The following is a 26,294-nucleotide window of genomic DNA, read 5'->3' as shown; positions in this document are numbered from 1 at the left end:
AACAGCCATCAGCCCCTCAGCCAGGCTGGCCAGGCACCCAAGCGGGACCCCCACCCTGATCCGGGACACCCTTCAGGGCAAACCAGCTGGCCCCCACCCATGCACCAGGCCTCTATCCTATATAGTAAAAGGGTAATATGCAAACTGACCCTAACAGCAGAACAACTGGGAATGACTGGTCACTATGACACACACTGACCACCAGGGAGCGGACACTCAATGCAGGAGCTGCCCTCTAGTGGTCATGGTGCTCTCACATGGGGGAGCTCTGCTCAGCCACAAGCCAGGTTGATGGCTGCCAGTACAGCAGTGGTGGTGGGAGCCTCTCCTGCCTCCTCAGCAGCGCTCAGGATGTCTGACTGCAGCCTAGGTCTGCTCCCCACTGGCAAGTGGACATCCCCCAAGGGCTGCCGGGCTGCCAGAGGGATGTCTGATTGCCATCTTGGGCCCAATCCCCCGGGGAGCAGGCCTAAGTCAGCAGGTGGTCATCCCCCGAGGGGTCCCAGACTGCGAGAGGGCACAGGCCGGGCTGAGGGGCCCCCCTTTCCCCCCAAGTGCACAAATTTTTGTGCACCGGGCCTTTAGTTATAATATAAAATGCCTTTCAAACAATATGTAAATGAGTAAAAGCTGAGTTAGTTCAGCACTGAACTAACATACCCTTTGTTATGTTGTTTCAAAGGAACATTCAAGCATTTCATATATTCTGATAACTTTGATTGATTAGGTATTTGAGTAGCAACATTTCCTGAATTGGTCAAATGAAAGTACTTCCCAGGTATTGGCTCATCCTATCTAATAATAGACAAAGATTCAAATTGTCTGTACCTTCACTATGCCACCATTGGCTAATCAGAGTGATATGCAAATTAACCACCAACAAAGATGGCGGTTAATTTGCATACGTATGCACGAAGTAGCAGAGCGAAGACTGAAGGCGGCTCTGGCCGGAGCAGGGAAGGCTTGAAGGCGGCTCCAGCCAGTGCGAAGGCCTGGGTCCCGGGTGCCGGTGGACCCAGGGGAAGGGAAGGCCTATTGCACAAATCTTTTCGTGCAACAGGTCTCTAGTTAATAATAAGGATCTCTCAGAATTCTGAGTATGAGCCAGCGACCCCACTAATTCCATCTAAGAATCACCACATTTAGAATAATGAGATTGTAACTATACATAAAAATGTCTAGCCATGCTTTTGAAAGATTGCAATAAGAAAAAGGCTTCTGGATCTTTGAAAAGAAAGCTACAAACTGAAGATAATTTCTTTCTATCTTTGACATTTTTCATCTTTAATGCTGTATTCTTTCAACTTAAACCATGCAAGGGATTAGGTTCAAGTACAGAAATATAAAAAAGAATTTGCAAAAATCATTTAACTTTTAAGTAGAAATTGAAGTTTTTCATAGGCATGTTCAATATTGAAGAATAGAGTTTCCTTGATTGAAGCAAATACGAATTAAACTATGTCCAAATAAGGTATTGTCATTATATAATTTAAGCTTTCATTTAAATTCAAATTACTACTCTTATAATTGAGCATTTCTGTATTACTACTCTTACCCACCTCTTCTCAAGTTTTCCAGAACTGCACTTAGTTGTTTGTAGTGGCCTCCTCCAGTTGTTCTGTCCATGTCTACACTACCTTAATTCCCTTTCACCAGGAAACACCTGGTAAAACCTACTCAAAGTTAATGCCTCACATAATGCTTACAAGATGGACGTGTGTATATATAGTTATTATTATGTGATGCATTCTTAATACATTTTTTTAATTTCACAAATTTCCCAAGCTTGAAAAAAAAAGAAAATATTACAAGACTGTGTAAAGTAAAGAGTAAACATTTCACCCCATACTCATATTCTCAATGACTACTCTTTTTCTTAATGGTTACTCTGCTCCTTCCTGACCTTTGCTATGGCACACACACATATATAAATTTATTTACATCAGTTTAATAAAGAATTTTGTTTATAAATTCAAGCAACCTGAATTATTTATAACCTGAAATATATCATATTAATACTTCTTTGTTAGAATATACAATTCTACCATTTCTTATTATTGCCTCCTATGACTGTGCTCTAATTTATTTAACCTCTTCTTTACTAATGAACATTTGTTTCAAAGAGTTTCTTATTACAGATAATACCGAATAGAGGATTCTTGTTCCAATATAGTTATATATATACGTAATGTAAAATTGTTAGAAAGTGCTTCTTAAAAGTAGAAATGCAAGTAGAGGCAGATTTTTAAATTTACAATTGCCTACGAAACATTTACTCCAATTGATACTTCTACCAACAATATGAGAATGTCCTTTTTCTGACATTTTTGCCAACAGTACATATTGTCTACTGTGCTGTCTAAATGGCTAAATTGCAATATATAAAACAGAAGAAAAGATTATGATAGACCACAGTTCTGCAGCAGTGGCACCATTGACCAAAATTTTGGACCAACATTTTATAGCAGCTATTCTGTACATTATAGGGAGTTTAACAGAATCTCTGGCTTCTTTTCACCAGATGCCAGTAGCACCACCACCTGTATACTAGAGGCCTGCTGCACAAAATTCATGAAAGAGTAGGCCTTCCTTCTCCTGGCACCGGCACCCGGGACCCAGGCTTCCCTCTGGCTGCCAGCACCCGGGACCCGGGCTTCCCTCAAGGAGGGAGACCCTGCACACCTACTGCAGTGTGCTGGTTGGTGGCTTGGGCCTCCCTCTTTGGAGCAATTGTGGAACCCCCTGATTGATCACCCCGTTGGCCAGTGGCCTGGGCCTCCCTCTGCAGGGTGATCATGGGGCGATGACTGGGCTACCTTGGCTGGCCTGGTGCCAGTGGGTGTCATAGCATGGTCCCCAATGGCCGTCCGGATGGTTGTCTGGATGGTTGTTCTGCTGTTCAGCCATTTGGTCGATTTGCATATTGTGCTTTTATTATATAGGATAACCAAAAATGCCTCCAGGCACACCAAATGTTCCATGGGGGACAATATCCCCATTTCTATTCATTGGAAACCACTAGTTTAGACTTTGATATTAAGTCTTATATAAAAGTTTATTTTGCCGCTTGCTTTAAATGGCATAAATATTTTAAAAGGAATTAAAATTATTGTTTGGGTACTGTCTTTTAGATGACTCCACTGAAGCTATATTAGAAACCCTACCCATTGTAAATTTTAACTGTTGTGGATAACAGCATTAACATTTTAATTACATGTTTTAATTTAATGGCATCATATTTGTTAGGTGCATCTTTTTGTGACCTCTGTAGTTTAAGGTGCTTTAATATTCTAACCTTTCCTCCATATTATGTATTAATAAACATTTTAGTACATGTAACATCTAGCTACATTTTTCATATTATTCTGACCTTCTTAGAACTATAGGTAGTTGGGATTTTTAAAGAAAAAGTAGAGTTTAAAAACATCTTAAATAATGCACTTGTAGTTTTCAATGTATTCCCATACATGGGAACTATATTCTTACTGGAAATACCTTCACAGATAATCTGCTTGGGACTCATACTAAAAATTTCATAAAAATTTAATAACTTGACATAAATTAGAGACAAAAAATACTGAAAAAAAATTCCTTAGGCTGATGCTCTATCCACTGAGCCAAACCAGGTAGGGCCTTATACTTCTGATCAGCTTCCCAGCATAAGTGTCCTTGCCCAAGCTGATCTGCAAGAAGAGTGAGCAAGGCCTTCTTTGAATCAGTATTTATTAACATTTGCAGAGCCCTTGTTCTACACATCTGGAAATATTTAATATTCTCTATAAGTATTTATTATATTCCTCAATTCCCTTCAATATTTCCTGTAAAATATAAATTACTCATTTTGAGAGAATAGACTATCTGTATGGCTCTGTCTTGATTTCTGTTTCTCATATGAAAATGTTGTTTCTAGTTTCAGGGCTTCCCAAGAAAAGAATATTTAAAATCCTTCTGATGAAAAAAAATATGCCTCCTGATGGTATTAGATTTAAAAAAAAAAAAAGCCCAAGTTGTTTGATATTAGGGCACATCCTTTAGTCATTACAGTTTACTTCACACTATTTCATTAAGAACCACCTGTTTATCTGTATTTTAACTAATCGGAAACTGAGGCTTGCAGTGCTTAAGCAATTTATTCGGGACCACGCAGCTACTAACAAGTCAAGGCAAGCTCAATGATTTGCAAAATTTCATTCTGTGTTGTTTCATTACCACGTAGCCTTTCCTCTTCTCGCACACAGGAGATTGAAGGGAATAGTTCTTTGTTAGGTTCTTGAAACACTTGTTCCTATCTCCTGAATTCCACAAATGGGTTCAGGGTGAGTTTTGAGAGACCTGGCACCGCAGACCTTCTAAAAGTTATTTATAAGCTTTCAGTTCTTAATTTTACTTAGCAAAGATGTCAGAATAAATCACTTTGCATCATAGTGAAAATGAAGGAACTCTTGAACTTTTCTTCCCTAATTTTGTATTGCTTTAATCTAAATACTTGTCAGAATATCCCACAACTAAACAAAATATCCCGTCTAAAGTCCTGACTGCATCAGATTATAGATCAATATATGGAATACATATATTGGATGTTTACTGTATTTAAATTGATGGGTATCATTAAGCAATTTCCAATGCCCTGTACAACATCTAATTGCTCAAATCCTTTTTTAAAAAATTTTGTCTAATAAAGAAAAAGCTGAAAAGTGAGTTAAAAGCTTCATCCATTTAAGTGGTCCTTAATTTTACATTTCTAATGAACAGTTATTTTCTTCTAGGGGAAAAAGTGTGTTTTTTTGGAATCTTTGTAAAATCTTTATGATTTTCTCTAATTAGTATTAACCTATTCATATAGGTAGTAGTAAATCAAAATAAAATTTCAGGTAATATAAAAAGAAAAAAAAACCTGGGGAAAAATAGGTACAACATTTTGAATATTTCAGAATATTTATCAAGTATTAAAGTCCCTAGTAAGGCTGTGCTAGTAAGTAAGGGGGACAAATGGAAAAACCTTGCTCTCAAAAACCATCTCCAGAAGTCACGTGCAAGTAACTCTATGACAATATATCAGTAAGTTTGAAGCAATATATTGGAAAAGCAAAGCTGAACATTTCTTCAGCCCTGTTTACATGTTTCTTGACTTTTACATTGCTCTTGGGATCAAGTCTAAAACTTTTAACAAAGCCTATGATAAGAATTATATTGGTTTATTATCAAACTTTGGACATTTTGAGAGTGATAGTGGGTGATAAAAGTACTTCGAATTGATTTTATTGTATTGGTAGACCTATAAAACATCTCATTCAAAAGTCTATTTTGAAAGTAATTTTTTCTACAATGTAAAAATTATCTGGAATAGAGCACTATGTGCCTGAAAATGACAGCATTTGGAATCTTTCTTCCACTGTTCCCTGACACGGAGGAGGTAGTTGTCCCTAACCACGAAGTGTATTTGAATGCAAGCTGATGCTCACACCATATCTGGATAGGGTCTGGAAAGAGAAGTGAGATATCGCTGATTATCTTGCATATTTCAACATGTGAAAGTTAGAATGATCACTGCACATGCGAGTCTCACACAGTCACTAAAACACTGCAGGAACTGGAAGAAGAGCTTACCAAACTTACCCAAGCTTGTCTAAGTTTTGTAAGCAAATTAAAAAAACTCAGACAAATGCTGAACTGAACAGAACACGGGGCAACAGACATGAAAATTACTGGCCATGGCAAATAGGGATAAGGTGGACACTCTACCTTTGAGGCACCTCATGTTCTGGCACCTGCTGCTCAACCTCGTCTCCCAAGAGAGTCCCATAGACCTTTGCAATTTAATCACTGTCTGCTTCACAGCTTCTCAGAGGTTCTATGTACCTTCTCACGTCAGCACCTCTGCACCAAAACACTCCCTGTGGCCTCCCTCTACCCACCCTTTTACTCAATTAACTCCTGTTTGACTTTCAGATATCAATTCAAACTATACTTCCAGAAGAAGTCCTCCCTGGCTCAACTCACCAGTCTAGATATTTTTGTCACATGCCTGCATAGAAGCTCATTATTTTCTTTGGAATACTTTCCTCAATGTAAAATGACACATTAGTGTGAATCACTGACTAATAACCGATTCATATCTGTCTTCTCCAGGAGACTAAGTGCTGTGAGAGCAAAACCTTATGGAATTTTTCTCACTATACTATCCTTGAGGTTTATCAGGTAGTAATCACTCAAGTAATATTGTTGAATTAATAAATAAATGATGCAAGCATAGTAGTTAGTCAAAAGTGTCAATTTCTTTCCCCAAAGGAAATTTAAACAAATCATCATCATGGAAATGAGATTTTCTTGAGAAGATTTCACATAAGAAATAACACAGGAACATTCATTATAGCCTATCACTCTTTATCTCTTTTTTTCCTTAGGAATGATTACTCTACCTATCATCTACCTATCATTATCTATCTATCTATCTATCTATCTATCTATCTATCTATCTATCTATCTATCATCTATCTATCTACCTACCTACCTATCTATATCCACCTATCTATCTATAGCATGCTTTCAACTAGGAATTTAATTGGCATTTTATGGTTTTTTTAATATATTTTATTGACTTTTTACAGAGAGGAAGGGAGAGGGATAGAGTGTTAGAAACATCGATGAGAGAGAAACATCTATTCAGCTCCCTCTTGCACGCCCCCTACTGGGGATGTGCCCGCAACCCAGGTACATGCCCTTGACCGAAATCGAACCTGGGACCCTTCAGTCCGCAGGCTGATGCTCTACCTGCTGAGCCAAACCAGTTAGGGCTGGCATTTTATGTTTAACTGAATACAATGAGGTCTTGGCCAAATAATGGCAAAGGTTTTCAAAAACAATATGATTGGCAAAAGTCCCACACCATGGGTTCTTACTATGCACTGGATTTCTAATATGTAAATGAAGACCATGATGCCAACTCTATATACACAGCTACTATTTTAAAAATAAATTAAAATTGGAAGAATAAAAGTAGACTTTAAATGTTGAAAATAAAATTTTTAATAAGTTAGGGAGCAATTATATCTCTTGTTTTTTTACCTTTTTAATTGGTAATAAGCTTAGTACAATTTAAATTTAATTATGCAATTTCTGTCTAGATGCTGAATAACAATAAAATATTTCATATTTTTTATAAAATTAGTTAATTCTTACAAACCTCTGTCTTCATTTTATACCACATGTATATATAAGGAACATTTTTTTCTTGCTTATGTTAACAAGAGATGGTATGACTCAATTTTCATTATTGCATTAAATAAAACAATTGCTGGAAATACTCTTCACATATTGTTTTTCTCCTTTACCTTTGTTCCTTTTCTATTATCTTTCTATTACTTATAACCATCTAGAGTTAAAATCATATAAAAAATAACCCCATGACATTCACTTAGACCCATGAAGGTCACTTTTATAAATTTTTAGTTCTCTCTACCTTTTGATTCTGTTTTAGAGACCAGTAAATTATTTTTTAAATACTAAAAAAAAATCAGCTATTAATATATTCCTAATGCAAATACGTTAAAAACATGAAGTGTAAATATTTTTAATGCCTAAGATGATTAAATATTGGAATGGAATCTATAATAAACTAGAGAAATTATTTAGCTATTCATACATCAATAAATGTATAATTTTTTATCTTGAAAAATTACATACGTTTACTAGTGCACTAATATTTTAAGCACATTACATTATACATTATGTAGGATAGGGTAAAAGTAGGTTTATAATTGTGAGTAATCGAAACACAAAGTTCTTTTATTATTTATTAACTAGAGGCCTGGTGAACAAAAATTTGTGCACTCAGGGGGGTCTCTCAGCCTGGCCTATGCCCTCTTGCAGTCTGGAACCCCTTGAAGGATGTCCACCTGCTGGCTTAGGCCCGCTCCCTGGGGGGCCGGGCCCAAGCTGGCAGTCAGACATCCCTCTGGCAGCCTGGCATGCCTCGGGGGATGTCCACTTGCCAGCAGGGAGCAGGCCTAAGCTGCAGTCGGACATCCTTAGCACTGCTGAGGAGGCGGGAGAGGCTCCCACCACCACCGCTGTACTGGCAGCCATCAGCCTGGCTTGTGGCTGAGCAGAGCACCCCCTGTGGGAGCGCACTGACCACCAGGGGGCAGCTTCTGCATTGAGCGTCTGCCCCCTGGTGGTCAGTGTGTGTCATAGTGACCAGTCATTCCCAGTCCTTCTGCTGTTAGGGACAGTTTGCATATTACCCTTTTATTATATATGATAGAGGCCTGGTGCATGGGTGGGGTCTGGCTGGTTTGCCCTGAAGGGTGTCCCGGATCAGGATGGGGGTCCCGCTGGGGTGCCTGGCCAGCCTGGGTGAGGGATTGAGGGCTGTTTTCAGGCTGGCCAAGCCCCCCCCCCCCCCCCCTGGCGACGGAAGCTCCCAGCCTCTCCTTTTCTTCTTTTTTCTTTTTTATTCTGGGATTATTTACCTTCTATAATTGATACTTTGTAGCCTGGGCTGGCGGGAGGGAAGCTTGGCTTCCTCCATCACCAGTGGCAACCCACTCCTGCTCGCTCCAGCTCTGTGGTTCTGTGGCCATGGCCGGCTGAAAGCAGGTATCTGGGGTTTATTTATTTTCTATAATTGAAACTTCGTTGCTTTGAGTGGAGCTCAGAGCCGCCGTGGCAGCTGGGAAGCTTGGCTTCCTCCATCATTGGGGCAACCAAGCCTCCTGCTTGCTTCATCTCCATGTTTGCCGGCCACCATCTTGGTTGGGTTAATTTGCATATAGTCACTCTGATTGGCTGGTGGGCATGGCTTACAGTGTAGCAAAGGTATGGTCAATTTGCATGTTTGTCTTTTATTAGTGTAGATTATTGTATTCTTTTCCATATGAACAACTGTCGACCTACTTTTGATCAACCCTATATATAATGTATATTATAAAACAATTGAAAATATAATCTAAAAGATTAAAGATGTAATGACAATATTTAAATATGTTCAATATGGTCCTTACTAAAATATTATTAGTATTATGTTTTTAACACAGAAATCCCAATGTCTAGCCCTAAGTTCAGTTTATTTTAATACTTAATGGTTATCAGAGCTGGAACTTTACAAAGATACATTAAATCTGTGCTTTAGTATGACTGGATGGTGGACATACAACACTGACTACTCTGTTCTAATACTAATTTCTTCAGAAATTCAATAATGCTCCCTAATTGCACTTTTATTATTGAAAAATATATATTTAAATTTATAAAGAAGATGTATTTGTTTGTGCCATAATATTTTCCATGTACTATTTCAGTTAACTTCATCATAAAGATGAGAGCATTTCCTTAACGGGACATGACTTTTTAAAACTATCACTATTAAGTAGGAAACATTAAAAGAAACTTCAAAACATGTATCATTGACTTAAGAAAAATTATGTGTTTACTTGATATGCATGACTTTAAATATGATTAAAAGCTGTGAATCTTAATGCATATTTCAAATATTCATTTTAATAATTTGAATTTTTAAATAATATTTTATTAAATCTGATTAGATCTTCATGGATTTTAACCTGGCTGACTTACATGGACATGCAAATCAGCTGGCAAATAACTCACTCTAGGAGTAGGAAAAATGTCAGTTTTGTCATTTTCTCATTTGAATATTCATCAGTATGAATTTTAACCCATAGTGCACTTGTAGACATCTTGGGTCTTATTTTTGGTTTGTATCTTGTATGTGACTCTATTTGACAAGTTAAAAACGAGGCTACCAGTGTCATCTTTATCTTAAGTATTAAACCTTAATGTTCTCCTTAGAAAAATATCAGTGGGAATTCTAATAATGTTCTTCCTGTGCCCCAATAGACTATTGTGGCATTGCACTTGGGAGTCCTCTAGCATGAACCTGGTAACCATATTCAAATGCTAAGGGATAGAAAGCTCTGTTTTTCACCAGAACAGGAAGAATTACCACCTTCTTAGATCCTTTGACCACAGAGAACAATGAGGACAGGTATCTCCTTTGGGGATTGCTGGCATAACATACTAAATCCTGTTCAGTGTTAACAGGCTCTTCATCAGTTATCCGAAGTTCAATGAACCCTAATGCCAGTTAACTAACCACATAACTACTCATTAATGTTTTACTCTTCTATACTTAACCATTTCTAAAATGAAGTAACTTTCAGCAGTTAATATAAATGAATGTCTAAACAGTTAAATTATGGAAATTTCAGATGTCAATTTAACTTCTCTTTATTGGTCCTTCATTTGTGGTTTGCTAGTTTTGTTAAGTTCTTAGGAGTATAAACTCTGGAACCAATATGAATTTTGGCTTGGCTACTTCCTAACCATATCATCTTGGCCAAGTTATTTTACCTCTTTATGCCTCTGTTGCCATAAATGTTAATGTAATGATAATGATAATGACAATGATAATAAGAATACTTACCGCATTATGTTGGTGTGATGATTAAATGAATTAATAAAATAGAGAAGACTTGGAATAGTGTCTGGCATATAGAAAACACTCTTTTATTTCAGAATAACTATCCATCCATTTGATGCCCCAGTGGTCAATGCACGGTGGAAGAACATTGCTGTCTTCTAAAGTGTAAACCTTAAGATATTAGTGAAATATCATGAGTACTGTTATTCCCAGAGTAATTTATTAAAGATGTTCTTATGATATTTAGAGCCTACTTAAATGTATTTGTTATATTTTCAGGTTTCAGATGTTTCAGATTACTCTTAATATATGTATTTTTTTCATATAATTATAGACTTCACTCCCATTTCTCTTTGGTCTGCTCTCTACTGAGCCTGTTGGTAATAACCTGAGCAGAGAAGTATCCCTTAGCTCTGTAGATATTCCCAAGGATGCTGAATCCCAAGCTTAGCGAATGCTAACAAGATGAGGTTTGGAGAACTGCTTCCTAGCAGTGTCATGTAGAGAAAAAAAGTGATACCATTCTCTAATTCTGACCATAAGTCAACAAAAACTGTGGTATTATAACTTGTCTATTTTCACTAAATTTGTGTTAATAAAATTTTACATCTAAGCTTTGAAAATTTTATTTCCAACTATCACTTTGTTAACAAAAGCATTTAACAAGTGCCAGCCCAGCCATCACTTCCTAGCACAGCTTCACCATGCACAGGTGGAGGAATTCTGTCATGTCTGGGTGTATTCTTTACTCAAACCTTTTAGACGTGATTTCAGCTGCTATACACTTTGAGAATATTTTATCAGTCTCAGTACACATGTTCCACAGCAGTTTCCACATCTAAAAATGTATCCATTCTTCATTTGAGATCTTTTCCCAAATAGTTATGGATCAGCCTATCTGAAGAGGGTGATGTTCTTGGGATTTTCTACTTAGAAGTCAGTGTCCTCAGATGTAAAAATAAATTAAGCCAAAACCGGTTTGGCTCAGTGGATAGAGCGTCAGCCTGCGGACTGAGGGGTCCCGGGTTCGATTCCGGTCAGGGGCATGTACCTGGGTTGTGGGCACATCCCCAGTAGGAGATGTGCAGGAGGCAGCTGATCGATGTTTCTCTCTCACCGATGTTTCTAACTCTCTAGCTCTCTCCCTTCCTCTCTGTAAAAAATCAATAAAATATATTTAAACAAATAAAATAAAATAAATTAAAATCTATGAAGTTAATAGTTGCCATATAAAACACAGGGTGGCCAGCTAATTTAAATAATGGTTGCCATACAAAACACAGTGTGACCAGTTAATTTGAATTTCAGATAAACAAAAAATTGCTTAAAAATAATATGTTATTTATATGAAATTCAAATTAACTGGCATCCTGTATCTGGCAACCTGATGAGAACAGCCTATAAAGGAAGGAATTACAGACAAAATAATTGACAGATACTTGAAATTCAAAATGCATTTCTTATTTCTTGGGAAGGAAGTCACTTATTAATTAAAATTTATCTGTATCTTTGTATTTTAAGAAATATAGAAGCAGAATCCACAAATAATAAAGAAGATTTTATATAATTGACTACTCACCAAATATCTAGAACATTAATAACTAAAGGCCCGGTACATGAAATTCATGCACGGGGGGGGGCGGGGGGGGGGGGAGAGGGGGTGTCCCTCAGCCCAGCCTGCACCTTCTCCAATCTGGTATCCCTTTCACAATCCAGGACTTCTGGTTCCCAATTGCTTGCCTACCTGCTTGCCTGATTTCCCCTAACTGCTTCTGCCTGCCAGACTGATCACACCCTAACCACCCCTGCCAGCCTGATCACCCGCTAACCACTCCCATGCCAGCCTAATTGACGCCTAACTGCTCCGCTGTCAGCCTGATTGCCCCTAACTGCCCTCCCCTTCTGGCCTGGTCACCCCTACCTGCCCTCCCCTGCCAGCCCAGTCACCCCTAACTGCCCTCCCCTGCAGGCCTAGTACCCCCAACTGCCCTCCCCTGCTGACCACCTTGTGTCCACATAGGGGCGGTCATATTGTGTGTTGGAGTGATGGTCAATTTGGATATTACCTCTTCATTATATAGGATGAGTTATCCTATCTAATAATAAACAAACATGGTACCTCCGACACGCTTCCCATTGGCTAATCAGGGCGATATGCAAATTAACTGCCAACCAAGATGGTGGCCGGCAGCCAGGCAGCTGAAGCAAACAGGAGGCTTGCTTGCTCCAGTGATGGAGGAAGCCAACGTTCGCTGCCTGCCGCTGCCGGCCTCTGAGCTGCACTCTAAGAAACAATGTTGCAATTATAGAAGCTAAACAAACCCGAGAAACCTGCTTTCAGCCAGCCGAGCTTCAGAGCTGGAGCTGCAACAGTGTTTCAATTATGGAAGCCGAACAAACACAGATACCTGCTTTCAGCAGCCGGGGTCTCAGAGCTGGAGTCGAGCCTCAGAGCTAAAGCCGGCTCTCAGTTCTAGTGACAGCCATAGAAGGTAAATAAATCCCAGAATAAAAAGGAAAAAGAAAAAAAGGAGAGGTTGGGAGCTTCAGTCACCCACCAGCCTGAAAACGGTCCTCAGCCCCTCACCCAGACTGGCCAGGAATCCCAGTGGGGACCCCCACCCTGAAGTGGGTGTGACCAGCTGCAAACAGCCATAATCCCCTCATCCAGTCTGGCCAGGCACCCAAGTGGGACCCCCACCCTGATCCGGGACACCCTTCAGGGCAAACCAGCCAGACCCCACCCATGCACCAGGCCTCTAACCTATATAGTAAAAGGGTAATATGCAAACTGACCCTAACAGCAGAACAACTGGGAATGACTGGTCACTATGACACACACTGACCATCAGGGGCCAGATGCCCAATTCAGGAGCTTCCCCCTGGTGGTCAGGGCACTCTCACATGGGAGGAGCCCTGCTCAGCCACAAGCCAGGCTGATGGCTGCCAGTATAGCGGTGATGGTGGGAGCCTCTCCTGCCTCCTCAGCAGCGCTAAGGATGTCCAACTGCAGTTTAGGCCTGCTCCCCGCTGGCAAGTGGACATCCCCCGAGGGCTGCCGGGCTGCCAGAGGGATGTCTGATTGCCATCCTAGGCCCAATCCCCCAGGAAGCGGTCCTAAGCCAGCAGCTGGTCATCCTGTGAGGGGTCCCAGACTGCGAGAGGGCACAGGCCAGGCTAAGAACCCCCCCCCCCCCCAGTGCACAAATTTTTGTGCACCGGGCCTCTAGTTGATAAATAAGCATTTATTTTATAAATTTTATTTAAAAAATAGGAAACACTTTAGTATAGGGTATTTCACATATATTTTTAACCCTGTATTAGTTTTCTATTGCTGTCTTTCATTACTACAAACTTAGTGGCTTAAACAACATAAATTTATTAGCTCACAGCACTGTAGGTCAGAAGTCTAGGTGCAGTGTGGCTCAGCTAGTTTCTCTGCATAGTTTCATTCAACTAAAATCAAGGCATCAGCCATTCTGGTAGCTCTAAGGGAGAATTTATTTTCATGTATATTCAGGTCATTGGCCAAATTCACTTTCATGCAATTGTTTTCCTGGCTGGCTGTTGGACAGGAGTCAATCTCAGCTTGTAGAGACTCCCACATTTCCTGGCTCACTTTGTCCTCAGTCTTCTCTGACCTCTACTCCTGGCTCATCTCTCCTGCCTTCTCTTGTCCTGCATCTCACAGAGTCTTTTCTGTCTTCCCCTATTGTCTCTAGGGGCTCACAGATTTACATTGGGCCCAACAGGATGTCACTGGATGACTTTTTTATCTCAAAGTCCACAACCTTAATTTTATCTGCCAAACTCCTTTTGACATATTCACAGGGTCCAGACATTAGGGTGTGGACATTTTTTGGAGACTGGATTATTCTGCTTAATACTCCAATCCGATGTGATTAGCATTGTAACTAAGCATTTACTTGAGTGATTTTAATTGGGAAATAATAAAAAAAGGAAATCAGACAGAAGTCAAAACTCTACTTGATTCCAATCTAGCTAGTACAGAATTTTTTTATTAAAAGATTATTTTATTTAATTTTAAAGCTTAAATTGAAAACTACTTAGTTGCCTCTGCAGGGGTCTTGTGATTGAGAATGAGTCCATATTTTTTCATGGCCTCTCAGAAGGCCTGAAAAAAGCCCACCTTTTGTCCTTAGCAGAAACAAATTTGTCCTGGGCCAGTTCATTTAAAGGCAATAAAACTACTTGAAAGGACACAGTAGTTGTGATCATGACACATTCTTAAATGAACCAGATTCCTTTTGATATATATGAAAAATTAAAGCCTGGGTCTAAAAGTGCTGTAAGAGAAATTGTCTCATTCTTTTTTGTGAGATCTGACATCAGCATATAGATGGCTTCATCAATTATTGAGGGAAAGACTAAGAAAAGAAAAATGACTGATTGGGATGCTTCATTTTGAAGTCTGAATGTGAAGCCCTTGGGTTGAATGTACCTGTAGGTCGAAATCTTTCAGAATTAGATCCTGTTCTCTCCAGCTCATCTCTTTAAATTTTTTGTTTTAAAAAAATAAGGCACTTAAAAATTTTATCACACTCTGTGAAACATCAGAGCATGTGTGCCAAACTTTGAAGTAATCACATATGTCAATGAAGTTAAGGAACAGATTTCTGTACAGATAAATACCCTTAAGATGAAGCAAGGGTAATTATTTTAAATTTAAAATATTACTTTTATTCTCAAGGGTTAACTTTTCATGACTTTGAATGACTTTTTCTTCACAGCTACTTTCATTCTCTTTTGTATTCTAAAGTGCAGCAATGAATTTCAAGAGTTCTTGTATTTGCCATGTGATGTCCTTGTCTTGTTTATTCCTAGAAAAATATTATAAATGAACCCCTACTTGACAAGCTAAACTGTTTTCTTTTTATTGAGACAAAGATGATAATGAATGACTTTGTTCATTTGCAACTCATTAATTAGCTCTTGTGCTTTTGTGGCATTAACACCTAGAGATAAATAATAAGGGAATCACAACTAATAAAACTACCACATGTATGTATATACTAATGAGCCAAAGTGGGAATAATTTTAAAGGCATCATTTTCTTAAAGTTAGTATTAATGATTTTCAAATATTTTTAAAAATTATACATTCAAGTTAGTTATCAGTGATGTAACTGTTGCCTGTAGCATAGTGCTAATAGTATTTTTCCAACTATTTAACCTAAAATGCAGATTCTCTATTCTCTATCCTCAAAGCCATTACTTCTGAAACAATTGTAAACTATTTCTTATCAGAAATAATTTTAATTCTATATAATTTTGTTTTGAACTTTTGTTTTTTATTTCATATCAGACCATTCATACTTATTTCATAAAACATCCCCCCACCCCAAAAAAGAGACATTTCCATATCATGTAAAATGCAGACTTTCAACTTAATTTCTACCTCTAAGTAAATAAGGTCATGTGCATTTAGGTGATATTAATTCTTTATTTACATTTTTAAAATCTATTATAAAAGGGACTTAAACTAGCATCCTATCCTATATAATGAAAGCCTGATATGCAAATTGTCCCCTCTGGTGGTTGTTTAACCAGTTCGACTGCTCGCTATGACATGGGGTGACCACCAGGGGGCAGAATGGAACATGGTGGGTGTTGGTGATGCTTTGCTGGCAGCGGGCAGCAGTGTAGGTGCTGCTGGCCCTGATGGGCCCTGACAAGAATGGGTCTGTGGTGGGATGGTGGAGCAGTTGAGCAGGTGGTGCCAGGTAAAGGCAGGGTGCCAGGTGGGGCTGCAGGACTGCGAGGCTGGGCGCACAAGCTGGGGCCCAATCTCCACAGGCTACCCTGAGGGACCCCACCAGTATATATACTGGAGGCCCAGTGCATGAAATTCCTGTGCCCTCTCACAGACTGGGAGCCCTCAGGGGATGTCCCACTAACGGCTTAAGCCTGCTCCCCATGCTGGCAGTCAGACATCCTTAGCACTGCCGCTTTACTTGCCAACCATGAGTCCGGCTTCTGGTTGAGTGGCACTCTCCCTGTTTTAGTGCACTAACCACCAGGGGAAGCTCCTGTGTTGAGCATCTGCCCCCTGGTGGTAAGTGCGTATTATAGTGACTGGTCGTTCTGTCGTTGGACTGAAACCAGATCTCCAACATCCCCCGAGGTGTCCTGGATTGTGAGAGGGCACAAGCCAGGCGGGGCGGAGGGACCTCACTGGTGCATGATCGGGGCTGGGAGGTTGGCCAGCCGGGGAGGGATCATGGGAGGGTTCCAGGGCATGTCCTGCCCATCTCGCTCAGTCCTGATTGGCCAGACCCCAGCAGCAAGCTAACCTATCGGTCAGAGTGTCTGCCCCCTGGTGATCAGTGTACATCATAGTGAGCAGTTGAGCAGCCTTAGCATATCATTAGCATATTATGCCTTGATTGGTTGAACGGCTGGCCGGACACTTAGCATATTAGGCTTTTATTATAACTTGATGTTAACTTTTAGTTTTGTTTAAAAAATAATACTCTGATATTTGTTAAAATGGTAAGGAAGACTTTATTTGGGACTATTGTGATGGGTGTCAAGACTGTCACAATAGGGGAGACAGATTCGTTTCAACTCTAAATACAATAAAGACATCTGGGGATTATAGCCAAGAAACAGGTTGTGTGTTGGGGGTAGCTTGAGGTTGGTGGGTGAAAAATTACTAGAGGATACATCAAGATTAGGGAGAATTCTTGCTATACACTTACTTTAACAATATTCTTATTGAAAGGCAGGTCAAGATGATCAGATATCAAGGCTGGGGGATGAGGAATTTGATTAGATATCAAGAGTAGGAGGATCCTCTTTAAGCTGACTTAGCAGGATTTTTACCAAAACTGGACTGTGCAAGGATAGGCACTGAAGCCGTAGGTCAAGGCCTAGAAGAGGACTCAGAGGAAGCTAACAAACATTTAGTGTAGGAAAGTCTGTCAGTTTGCCAGTGACGAAGGCAAGGGAAGGACATGTTGGCATACAGAATCAGCATTGTTCACATGGTAATGAATACCATCATTCTCTACATTTCCATGGAATTGATCTCAGGTCTGATTTATCATTTGTGTTCCAAATTTTCATAAAAGTACACTGGGAGGCAGTATGTGGACAAGCAGCATTTAAGCGGAGGTCGTGAGGGAAATAGCTAGGGGGAATCTCTGAGGGCCCAGCAAGTACAATCACCCTCAAGGCATGCTCGGTGTGGTGGAGGAAGGACAAAAAATCCAATGTGACATGATCAGAAGGTGGAGTAGGACTTGAGAGAATAGTTATATCATTTCAGATCATAGAGGCTATTGTGAAATCTTCAGGTCTAACTCTGAGATGGAAAGCCATTCCAGGGTTCTGAATAGAGAAATGGCCTAACTTACATTTTAAAGAGATCTGTCTTCTGTCATGAGAAGGGACTGTAGGAAAGCAAGCTAGAAGAGGGGAGACTGATTAAAAGGCTTTTCTAGTAGCCCAGGGAGGCACGATGGCGGCCCCTTCTAGGGTAGGACTTGTGAAGATGGTGCATGGTAGAGATATTCTAAATATGAATTGAAGGTAGAGGTAAAGGGTTGGCTGATAAATATGCCTGATCTGCTAGAAAGAGGAGATAACTTTATTTATTTATTTTTTGTTTGTTTTGGGGGCAGGAAAGATTGCAGCAAAAATAAATTCTTTGAAAAAAGACTAGCAGTTTGGGTTTTGACATTTTAATCCAGGATGCCTATTACATTTATGAGTGGTGAGGTCAGACAGGACCTAAGGATAATATTTTGAGTCACAGGATGCGATCACCTGGGAAATGAGTGTGCATAGGTAGGTCCAATGGCTGTGATCCAAAGTGCTCATTTATTTTCTCTGTTTTGAAATTCTTTGGTTCTGGTCATTTAAGATTGGCTTAGGAATCAAAACATGAGGGTGTTTCCACCTGTATTCTTTACAATGCAAACAATTGCATGCACTTACTGAATAGTATTGAACTTGCCTACTGACTGTTCATCTTCTCCATTATGCTGTGATTTCCTTAAGGAAAAGCCCTACAGTACTTTTTGTATGATTACTAAGTAAAATAATAAATAAAAACTTTTGCATTTAAGATAAAATTCAAGAACTATCTCTGTTTACCTGGCCACCTCACTTCATGGGACTCTTCTCTGTGTTTACTACACCCCAGCCACTGTTATTAATTACTTCAAGGCACACCACATTCTCAACTCTTTTGTTCCTCTTTGCTTTTTTCAATTTCCCTCATAGAATGTACTTCTCCCCTCATTCTTGATCTGCTAATGTATTATAATTGATCAGGTACCAGTTTAAATGCTAAATCTTGAGAGGTACTTCCCAAATCTTCATTCTAATCTAGCCCCATCTTGCCACTCCTAACAGTCTAAATTTGTGACTTAATAGCACTTACCACAGTTTGTAGATTTATAAGTATTTGTATGATTGTTTACTACCTTCTTCTTAATAAGTTTATGAGAACAAAGGACAATGTTTATTTTGTTCATTAATATGTACCAGTCCTCACCAATATACCAGACACTCAATAGACATGCAAATAGAAATGCAAATAAAGAGTTCCATATATTTGTATTATTATCAATGTTGGTGGATACCACAATCAAGGTGTGATTATTTTCATTTCATAAAACCATAATACCTTTTTATAAACATGTTTAAACCTCTTTTCTCTTACAATTGGAAAAATACAAGTTTATGGAATAGGAATTATTTTCCTACTTGTCCAGCAGCACCTGGTTTTACAAGGATGTAAACATTTTTCCTTTTGTACAGAAAAGAAAATGGGATCACGTATGGGGAATGTTCCATTTCAGAATGGGATCACCTATAGGAAATGTTCCATTTCTATTCTTTACCGTATGATGTAGAAGAGCATGTCCAAAATGTATCTGCACTTCTGAGAAACCATAGCAGTACAAGCAACTATTTTTCAAATATATTTTATTAAAAACAGAAATTTAAGAAACTATTTGATGACTATTATAAATTACTCCTGGGAAAATGATGCATTAGAGAATAATTTTTATCATTTAAAGTTGTTTTATGTTATAACTCTCCCTTTGTTGAGATAAGTTCAGTATAAACATCTTATAAGAGTTATTTGAAGCTTTCAAACCAATAATGTATTGAGTATATTTATACTAACAAAATTCTAACATTTTTATTATTTAAAAATTTATATATTTATACAACTAAATACAACCATTGTTTTATTTAAAGCAGCAATAGGTATAGAAACCTAGAAAATATGATACATCTCTTTTTCATAAGTAGTAAAGATTATTTATAAAATTAAATTGTCATTTCAATTAGTTATTTGTGTATACAATAAGATGAAACTGTCAATTAAATCTATTAAATATACTTTATCTTCTCACTGCAATTGCTAAAGTTTTTTTTCTTTGTATGAAAGCATTAGTGTAATTAGAATTAATTAATCGTATAATTGGAAGTAATAAACATTTGGAAGCAGGAAAAAGGGATTAGACCTTATTTCTCTAAGATTTTGCTCTCAAGGACTTCTCCATGGAGAAGTGACAACATAAAATTATCTGAGCCATTACATAAAACTGCTTTTTATAACAATAATTATTAAATTTTATTTTGAGAAGTAATATAAAATGTCCTAAAATATGGAATAGAATCTTTCCATAACTATGAGCTCTTGAATACTCGTTTAAAAATTAGCTGAAAGTTAAAATATTACACTTTGCTATTGCTATTACAAAATGGCTTTTGAAAATCTGTTTGGATTAATAAAATATATTCAATAAAGGATTAATATATAAATTATTTCTATAATATTTAATATTTAAAAATTATTAATATGCTCATATTAATATAGATATTCAATTAAAATATCTGTCTCAATTAGTCCTCTGATACTTAAATATGACTTACAGGTTTCCAAAAATATAGGAATACTAAATGTTTATCAACAAAATGTATATATACCTTCAAACAAACATTTCATTGATTAACATTTTAAAGTTTCTGAAGTTAAATCTAGGGAAATCAAATCTCAAATATTAAAAGAGATAGCTAGATGAACTATATAAAAGAAAGTACATTCAAACATTTTCTAGCAATAGAAAGTGTTTTGTTGAGTTTTCTAATTTCCTTTCAATTTCTATTTTCATTTAAAGGGTTGACAGAATTATCACGAACATGTTTCCTTAAAGAAACAAAACACGATTTAATGAACAAATATTTGATTTCTCAAGTGTTCATAAAGTTTTTCAAACCAAAAGTTATCTGAATATGTATATTAACCATAATATTGGCAGCGGATGATACTCATCAATCTATAGATGTGATAATTAAATCTGAAGTTTCTTGAACAGGTTACTTAGTCCAATTTGGTAAATTGTACTAATTACCATGTGTACTAACAATTTTCAGTGAGAATGTAAAAATCAACCACAGATTTTTTTTTTTTGGCTAAGTGCACCAGAGTGTTTGTACTTTGTAATGCACATAAAAATGCCATGATTTTCTGGTTTCTGATATTTGAAATCTTTACTATTTGTTTATTTCCTTTATATGCATATAATTTACTATGAAAATTATCATCTCCTTTGAAATTAATTTATTTTCTCAGGTTAATCTCTTGGCTTTTGGATTTATCATATACAAAGTTTTTCGTCACACTGCAGGGTTGAAACCAGAAGTCAGTTGCTATGAGAACATAAGGTAAATGTTCCATTAAGTCTACTTTTTTGTGTGTGTGTGTGATTAAAAGCTTTAGTAACATAAGGCACAAATAACTTTTGAAAAGACAAATTTTGAATGATTTTTCATGCTTTTTTCCTCTATGCTTAAAGTACTTTTTGTTAAGTAGCATTTAGTATGTTTAATAAGCCTACAATTACCACTTATCAAATGGTAAGTAAAATAATCTTTTTAAGCGTACTTCTCTTTGAAAGAAAGACAATGACCATTTTAAGAAAAAGTGGGCCTTAGTGATTTTTTTTTTTTTTTGCAAAACACTTCTCAAAAGTTTCGTTCCTGAGATTCTTCCTTGTGTTTCCTACTTTACATGTGGCCATGATTTTTCCTTTAACCCCTCTCTTTAACATTGACTTATTAAGACTGTGAAAAAAGTTTGTTTAGGGAAAACTTTAGTGTATCATAGGGAACATTAGACATAACTGATGTTTCGGTTGCTTGGAAACACTACTGTAGTTTCATTACCTTGCACAAGATTTATAGTTAGAATTTAGCAAATGTTTGATTGATTCCTTTCTTTTACTACTCACCATTCATAGTTTCACATAGCGTGCTGGTTTTAATTTTCTGAAGTACGCTGCTAAAACATCTTCTGCATAAAGAATGCTTAGACTAAGAAGAATAAAAAAATAATCATTAGTTGCCTCATTCTTAAGGCAGTGAGCAGGATTGAATAGTGGTTTACCAAAAGTCATAGGGTAAAGGCTGAAAATAAGTAAGAGTGAGTATGGGCATGCATTATCTTTTAATTTTTAAGAAATTAGTATTTTGACATGAATTTATTTGGAGGTAACGGTATTAGAAAAGCTATAAAATAAAATCTAATTTTATATTTTACTAAACCAGAAAGGAAAGTTTTCTTTGATGTCAGGTATACAGTGGGGCCTTGACTTAAGAGTGTCCCGACTAACAAGTTTTTTTGAGATACCAGCTGTCTCTCGGCCGATTTTTTGCATTGAGTTGATAGAGTAATTTGAGTTAACGAGCTCCTTAACGAGCTCAGTCTCAGAACGAATTAAACTCGTAAGTAAAGGCCCCACTGTATGCGCTGACGACAGTTTGCATGGTTTACTTTTTAAGATTTCTTAAAGAAAATATTTCCTAACAGACATATGTGTTACCTTCGGGAATTACTGCAACATTCGATGTGAAATCAAAGCACACACACTGCAGTGCACCAGATAAAAATATTTTTAAGATTAAGAAAATTCCTTGATAAATGGTATATTTTAATAACGCTACCTTGGTTTTGGAAGCCCATCCTTGCCACAGTGCAGGAGCATGCTCGAAAGGCTGTCCCATTAACTGTGCAGAGTTTGTCAGAGTTTATCAAATTGTTATTGGTTTTTGCAAGATTTCTCACTTATACCACAAACTAGTTTCCCACATAATATGAGGAATCGGGGATATGAGTACATGTAACTTTCTTAACGGGAACATTTCAAACACTTTCTAGGTCTTGTGCCAGAGGAGCCCTTGCTCTCCTGTTCCTTCTTGGCACCACCTGGATCTTTGGGGTCCTTCATGTTGTACATGCATCAGTGGTGACAGCTTACCTCTTCACCATCAGCAATGCCTTCCAAGGAATGTTCATTTTCTTATTCCTGTGTGTTTTATCTAGAAAGGTAAGCGGTTTGTTATATTGGCCAACTCTATGACATATTCATATAGCATCAGTTACCAAATTGATAAAAACCCTTATTCTCAATAAAGGCATGACTGCCTTTATTGCCTAAATGCAGTACATTTTAGTATAAAAAAAAATCAGAACACCTACCTGTTCTCAGAAAAATATGCTTTTTGTAAACTTGCTACTAGGAATATAAATATAGCTTATATTCCTTTGAGCATATTCTCACAGATAATTACAAAGCATTAATAATTTAGAAAACATAACAATGAAATGTGATCTGAAAATAATTTGATGTGATTGTTGAAATTATATTTAATATTTCTCTCTTCCCTTTTGCTTTTCTTTAGATCCAGGAAGAATATTATAGGTTGTTCAAAAATGTCCCTTGTTGTTTTGGATGTTTAAGGTAAACAGAGGGAACTATGGATAATTATTGCTACACAAAAATAAAAAAGCCAAGCTGTGGATGGCCAATGCATGAAAATGACTCAAGCAAATTATCCAATTAATTACTAGATAAGCAAATATTTAAAGTCAGTTTTTCTGTTTACAGTGTAGGAACTGAATATAATAGGTGAAATTATGTACCATGTAGCTACAGTATGCTTCCCTACATGACTTAGTTATGTCAAAAATAATACTACAGATATTTGGAAAGTAATTGGTTTCTCGGGAGTGATATCACTGTGCCCAAGGATAGATTTTCTTTCTAACACAAGAAATATATGAATGTCCTGAAGGAAACCACTGGCTTGATATTTTATGACTCATGTTGACTTTAAAACTAGTCCCCTATCACCTTGGTAATGAGCTCTGTTACAGAAAGTGGAACATAAGAGAATAAAGGAGCAGAATATAAAATAGTAGAAAGGGAATGACTGTCATAACAATGGAATGTATTTTGAATGAACTTGAGTGCTTTTTTCTTGTAAACTAGATGAGAAATTATAAAGATAAAATAAAGAATTGAATAAACACATCTTACCATTTCATGAATTGTTCTGAACATAAATTTCTACCAAAATAACTTGCACCTAAAAAATAAAATAAAAATAACTTGCACCTGTATTTGTTATATTCACTTTCTTTTCCAATATTTCTAAAAACTGCACAGCTTCACAAAAGAAAAACACACACATTTCCGTTCTGTTTTTATGTTAACATTAGAATGAGGCATATGCTATTTCTATACTTGTTTCACAGATTGTAACTTCAAATGCATAATCAGTAATGCACAAATGTGTCAAAATATAGTATTGTTCATGCCTGTAAATAAAGCTGAAGCTTTCTAGTATATGACCTTCAGTGTAGTGAAAAATATTGTATCTCATTAGACTGTTATAGTTGAGTTCCTTATTTTTTAATTTCAAAAATATTATAGTTTACATTGCAATATTCCCTTTTAACTTACCATTTTTAAAAGGGCATTGTAAATAGGGAAGTATTCATAAAGTGAATTGCTTTTTTTTTCTGTTCAGAAAAGTATACACTTCAAAGTGTTATTTATGACAAAGAAATCACTAAGAACTTCAGAAATTTTCACAGTGAATCTATTTTCTGACAGTTTTCCACTATCTATTAAAGCATATCTGTTTAAATGTACTGCTGCTATCTATCCTCAAATTGTCTCATTAAAATGAAGAAGAACTGACTAAGATTTCAAATATGTCACTGTTCTGAGACTACCTGTAAAAGTATGCCAATACGCTAAATGCTGTGATTTTAATTTCTCCAGCTGTTGAAATGCAGTCTGTCAGATCTTTCTCTAACAAATAAAATGTTATCTAAATGAATCCTGCTACTGCTTTGCTAAGTCCTTGAGCTACCTGCCATTTTTAGACAATCCATAATCATAACTTTTTATTATGTTTTTTTTTTTATCTCTTACATAGTAAACCTAAGAGCTATTATTGTCATTGTCATTATAGGACAGTGTTTGGGGAATCTCATATGGAAAAGTAATTTGTTCAATCCATGGGGTGGTAGGCAGAATAATGACCCTCCAAAATGTCCACACCTTAAGTCATAACTTATGACTATTTTAGGTTGCATGGAGAGAGGAATTTATGTTGATAATCAGCTGACCTTCACATTGGAAGAGCATCATGGATTTTCTGGTTGGCCTAATGTAATCACAAAATTCCTTATATAAGTAAAAGAGGAGGCATAACAGGGAGCTTGTCAGAATATGAAACCTATATTCTTTCGCATGAGATTTCAGGCCTTCTCATATTACCCTACCTCCCTGGTTTTCACTTTTGCCCTATCAACGTTTCTTTAGTCATACCAAACTGTTTATTTTCCCCCAAACGTATTATCTGTTACCTAATCCCCTATTTCTGGAATTTTCTCACTGTTACCATCATTACTCTGACAAACATCTACTTATCCCTAATGTATCTTTCTCGATGAAACCTTCCTTGATTCACACAAAGAATTAATACTTCCACCTTTTTGTCACTGCTGTCTAGTAGATATCTATTTTACCATTTATCACATTGCATTGCAATTATTTAGCCTTTGAACATTCATTGTACCAGGTTTTGTTCTGCCTCAAAGGCAGGTACCTCCTCTTTTTTGCTTCCTGAGTCAATATTACTGCCTTCTGCTGTCTTGTGACCACACAATTGATGTGATAAGAGGGTCCGGACCCTCTGAACTAGTCTGCATTTTGCTCTTTCCCTTTCGGTTTTCCATACTGGAGTCCATGAGGTAAACCGGCTTTCTCAGGTAAAGCCCTCCCTGCTTGTCTCTTACTGTCACGCAGTGAGGCGGAAAGAGATGATCCAGCAAGGTCAAACTGATGAAATGGAGCAGACAGGAGAATGAAGCTGCCTTGAGTTCATACTAAAGCTTAACTCAATTTTCTGGGAAAGAACTTTGGGCATTTGTAAGGAGCTTGCCAAACTACTAATAGAGTAGCACTTCATTATCATTTGGCTTTTTATTTTATTTTATTATGGTTTAAAGTATTATACATGTCTCCTTCTTTCCCAATTGACCCCCCCGCCCCGCAGCCACTACCATCCCCGAGGGCAAGTTCCCACCGCCTCAGTGTCTGTGCCCATTGGTTATGCTGATATGCATGCATACAAGTCCTTTGGTTGATCTCTAACCCCCCCTCCTCCCCTGCCTTCTCTCTGAGGTTGAACGGTCTGTTCAGTGCTACCTTGTCTCTGGATCTATTTTTGTTCATCAGTTTATGTTGATCATTATCTCATATATGAGTGAGATCATGTGATATTTATCTTTCTCTGACTGGCTTATTTCACTTAACATAATGCTCTCCAGTTCCATCCATGCTGCAGCAAATGGTAAAAATTCCTTTTTTATAGCAGCATAGCATTCCATTGTGTAAATGTACCACAATTTTTTAACCGACTCATCTGCTGATGGGCATTTAGGCTGTTTCCAAATCTTAGCTGTTGTAAGGGATCACAATATCAGATATCAAGCTATATTACAAAGCCATGGTTCT

The 26,294-nt window shown here is 37.4% G+C and overlaps 1 protein-coding gene across 3 annotated transcripts in view; it reads left to right on the top strand.

The window, feature by feature from the left end:
- The window catches only part of ADGRL4 (adhesion G protein-coupled receptor L4), a 111,785-nt gene extending 87,901 nt beyond the window's left edge, over positions 1–23,884 (top strand). For all 3 annotated transcript variants that reach the window (XM_036351737.1, XM_036351734.1, XM_036351736.1), the window contains 3 exons: positions 21,056–21,147; positions 22,640–22,808; positions 23,164–23,884. In XM_036351737.1, coding sequence (XP_036207630.1) covers positions 21,056–21,147; positions 22,640–22,808; positions 23,164–23,226 — 324 coding nt within the window. In that variant the 3' untranslated portion in view covers positions 23,227–23,884. The remainder of the gene's footprint in view (positions 1–21,055; positions 21,148–22,639; positions 22,809–23,163) is intronic.
- Positions 23,885–26,294: the final 2,410 nt, after the last annotated feature.

This window comes from Myotis myotis, unplaced genomic scaffold, assembly GCF_014108235.1.
Source record: "Myotis myotis isolate mMyoMyo1 unplaced genomic scaffold, mMyoMyo1.p scaffold_m19_p_2, whole genome shotgun sequence".
In the NCBI taxonomy this organism is placed as follows: Eukaryota; Metazoa; Chordata; class Mammalia; order Chiroptera; family Vespertilionidae; genus Myotis; species Myotis myotis.
Note: the sequence above shows the minus strand (reverse complement) of the source record. Positions and strands in the feature narration are given on the sequence as shown.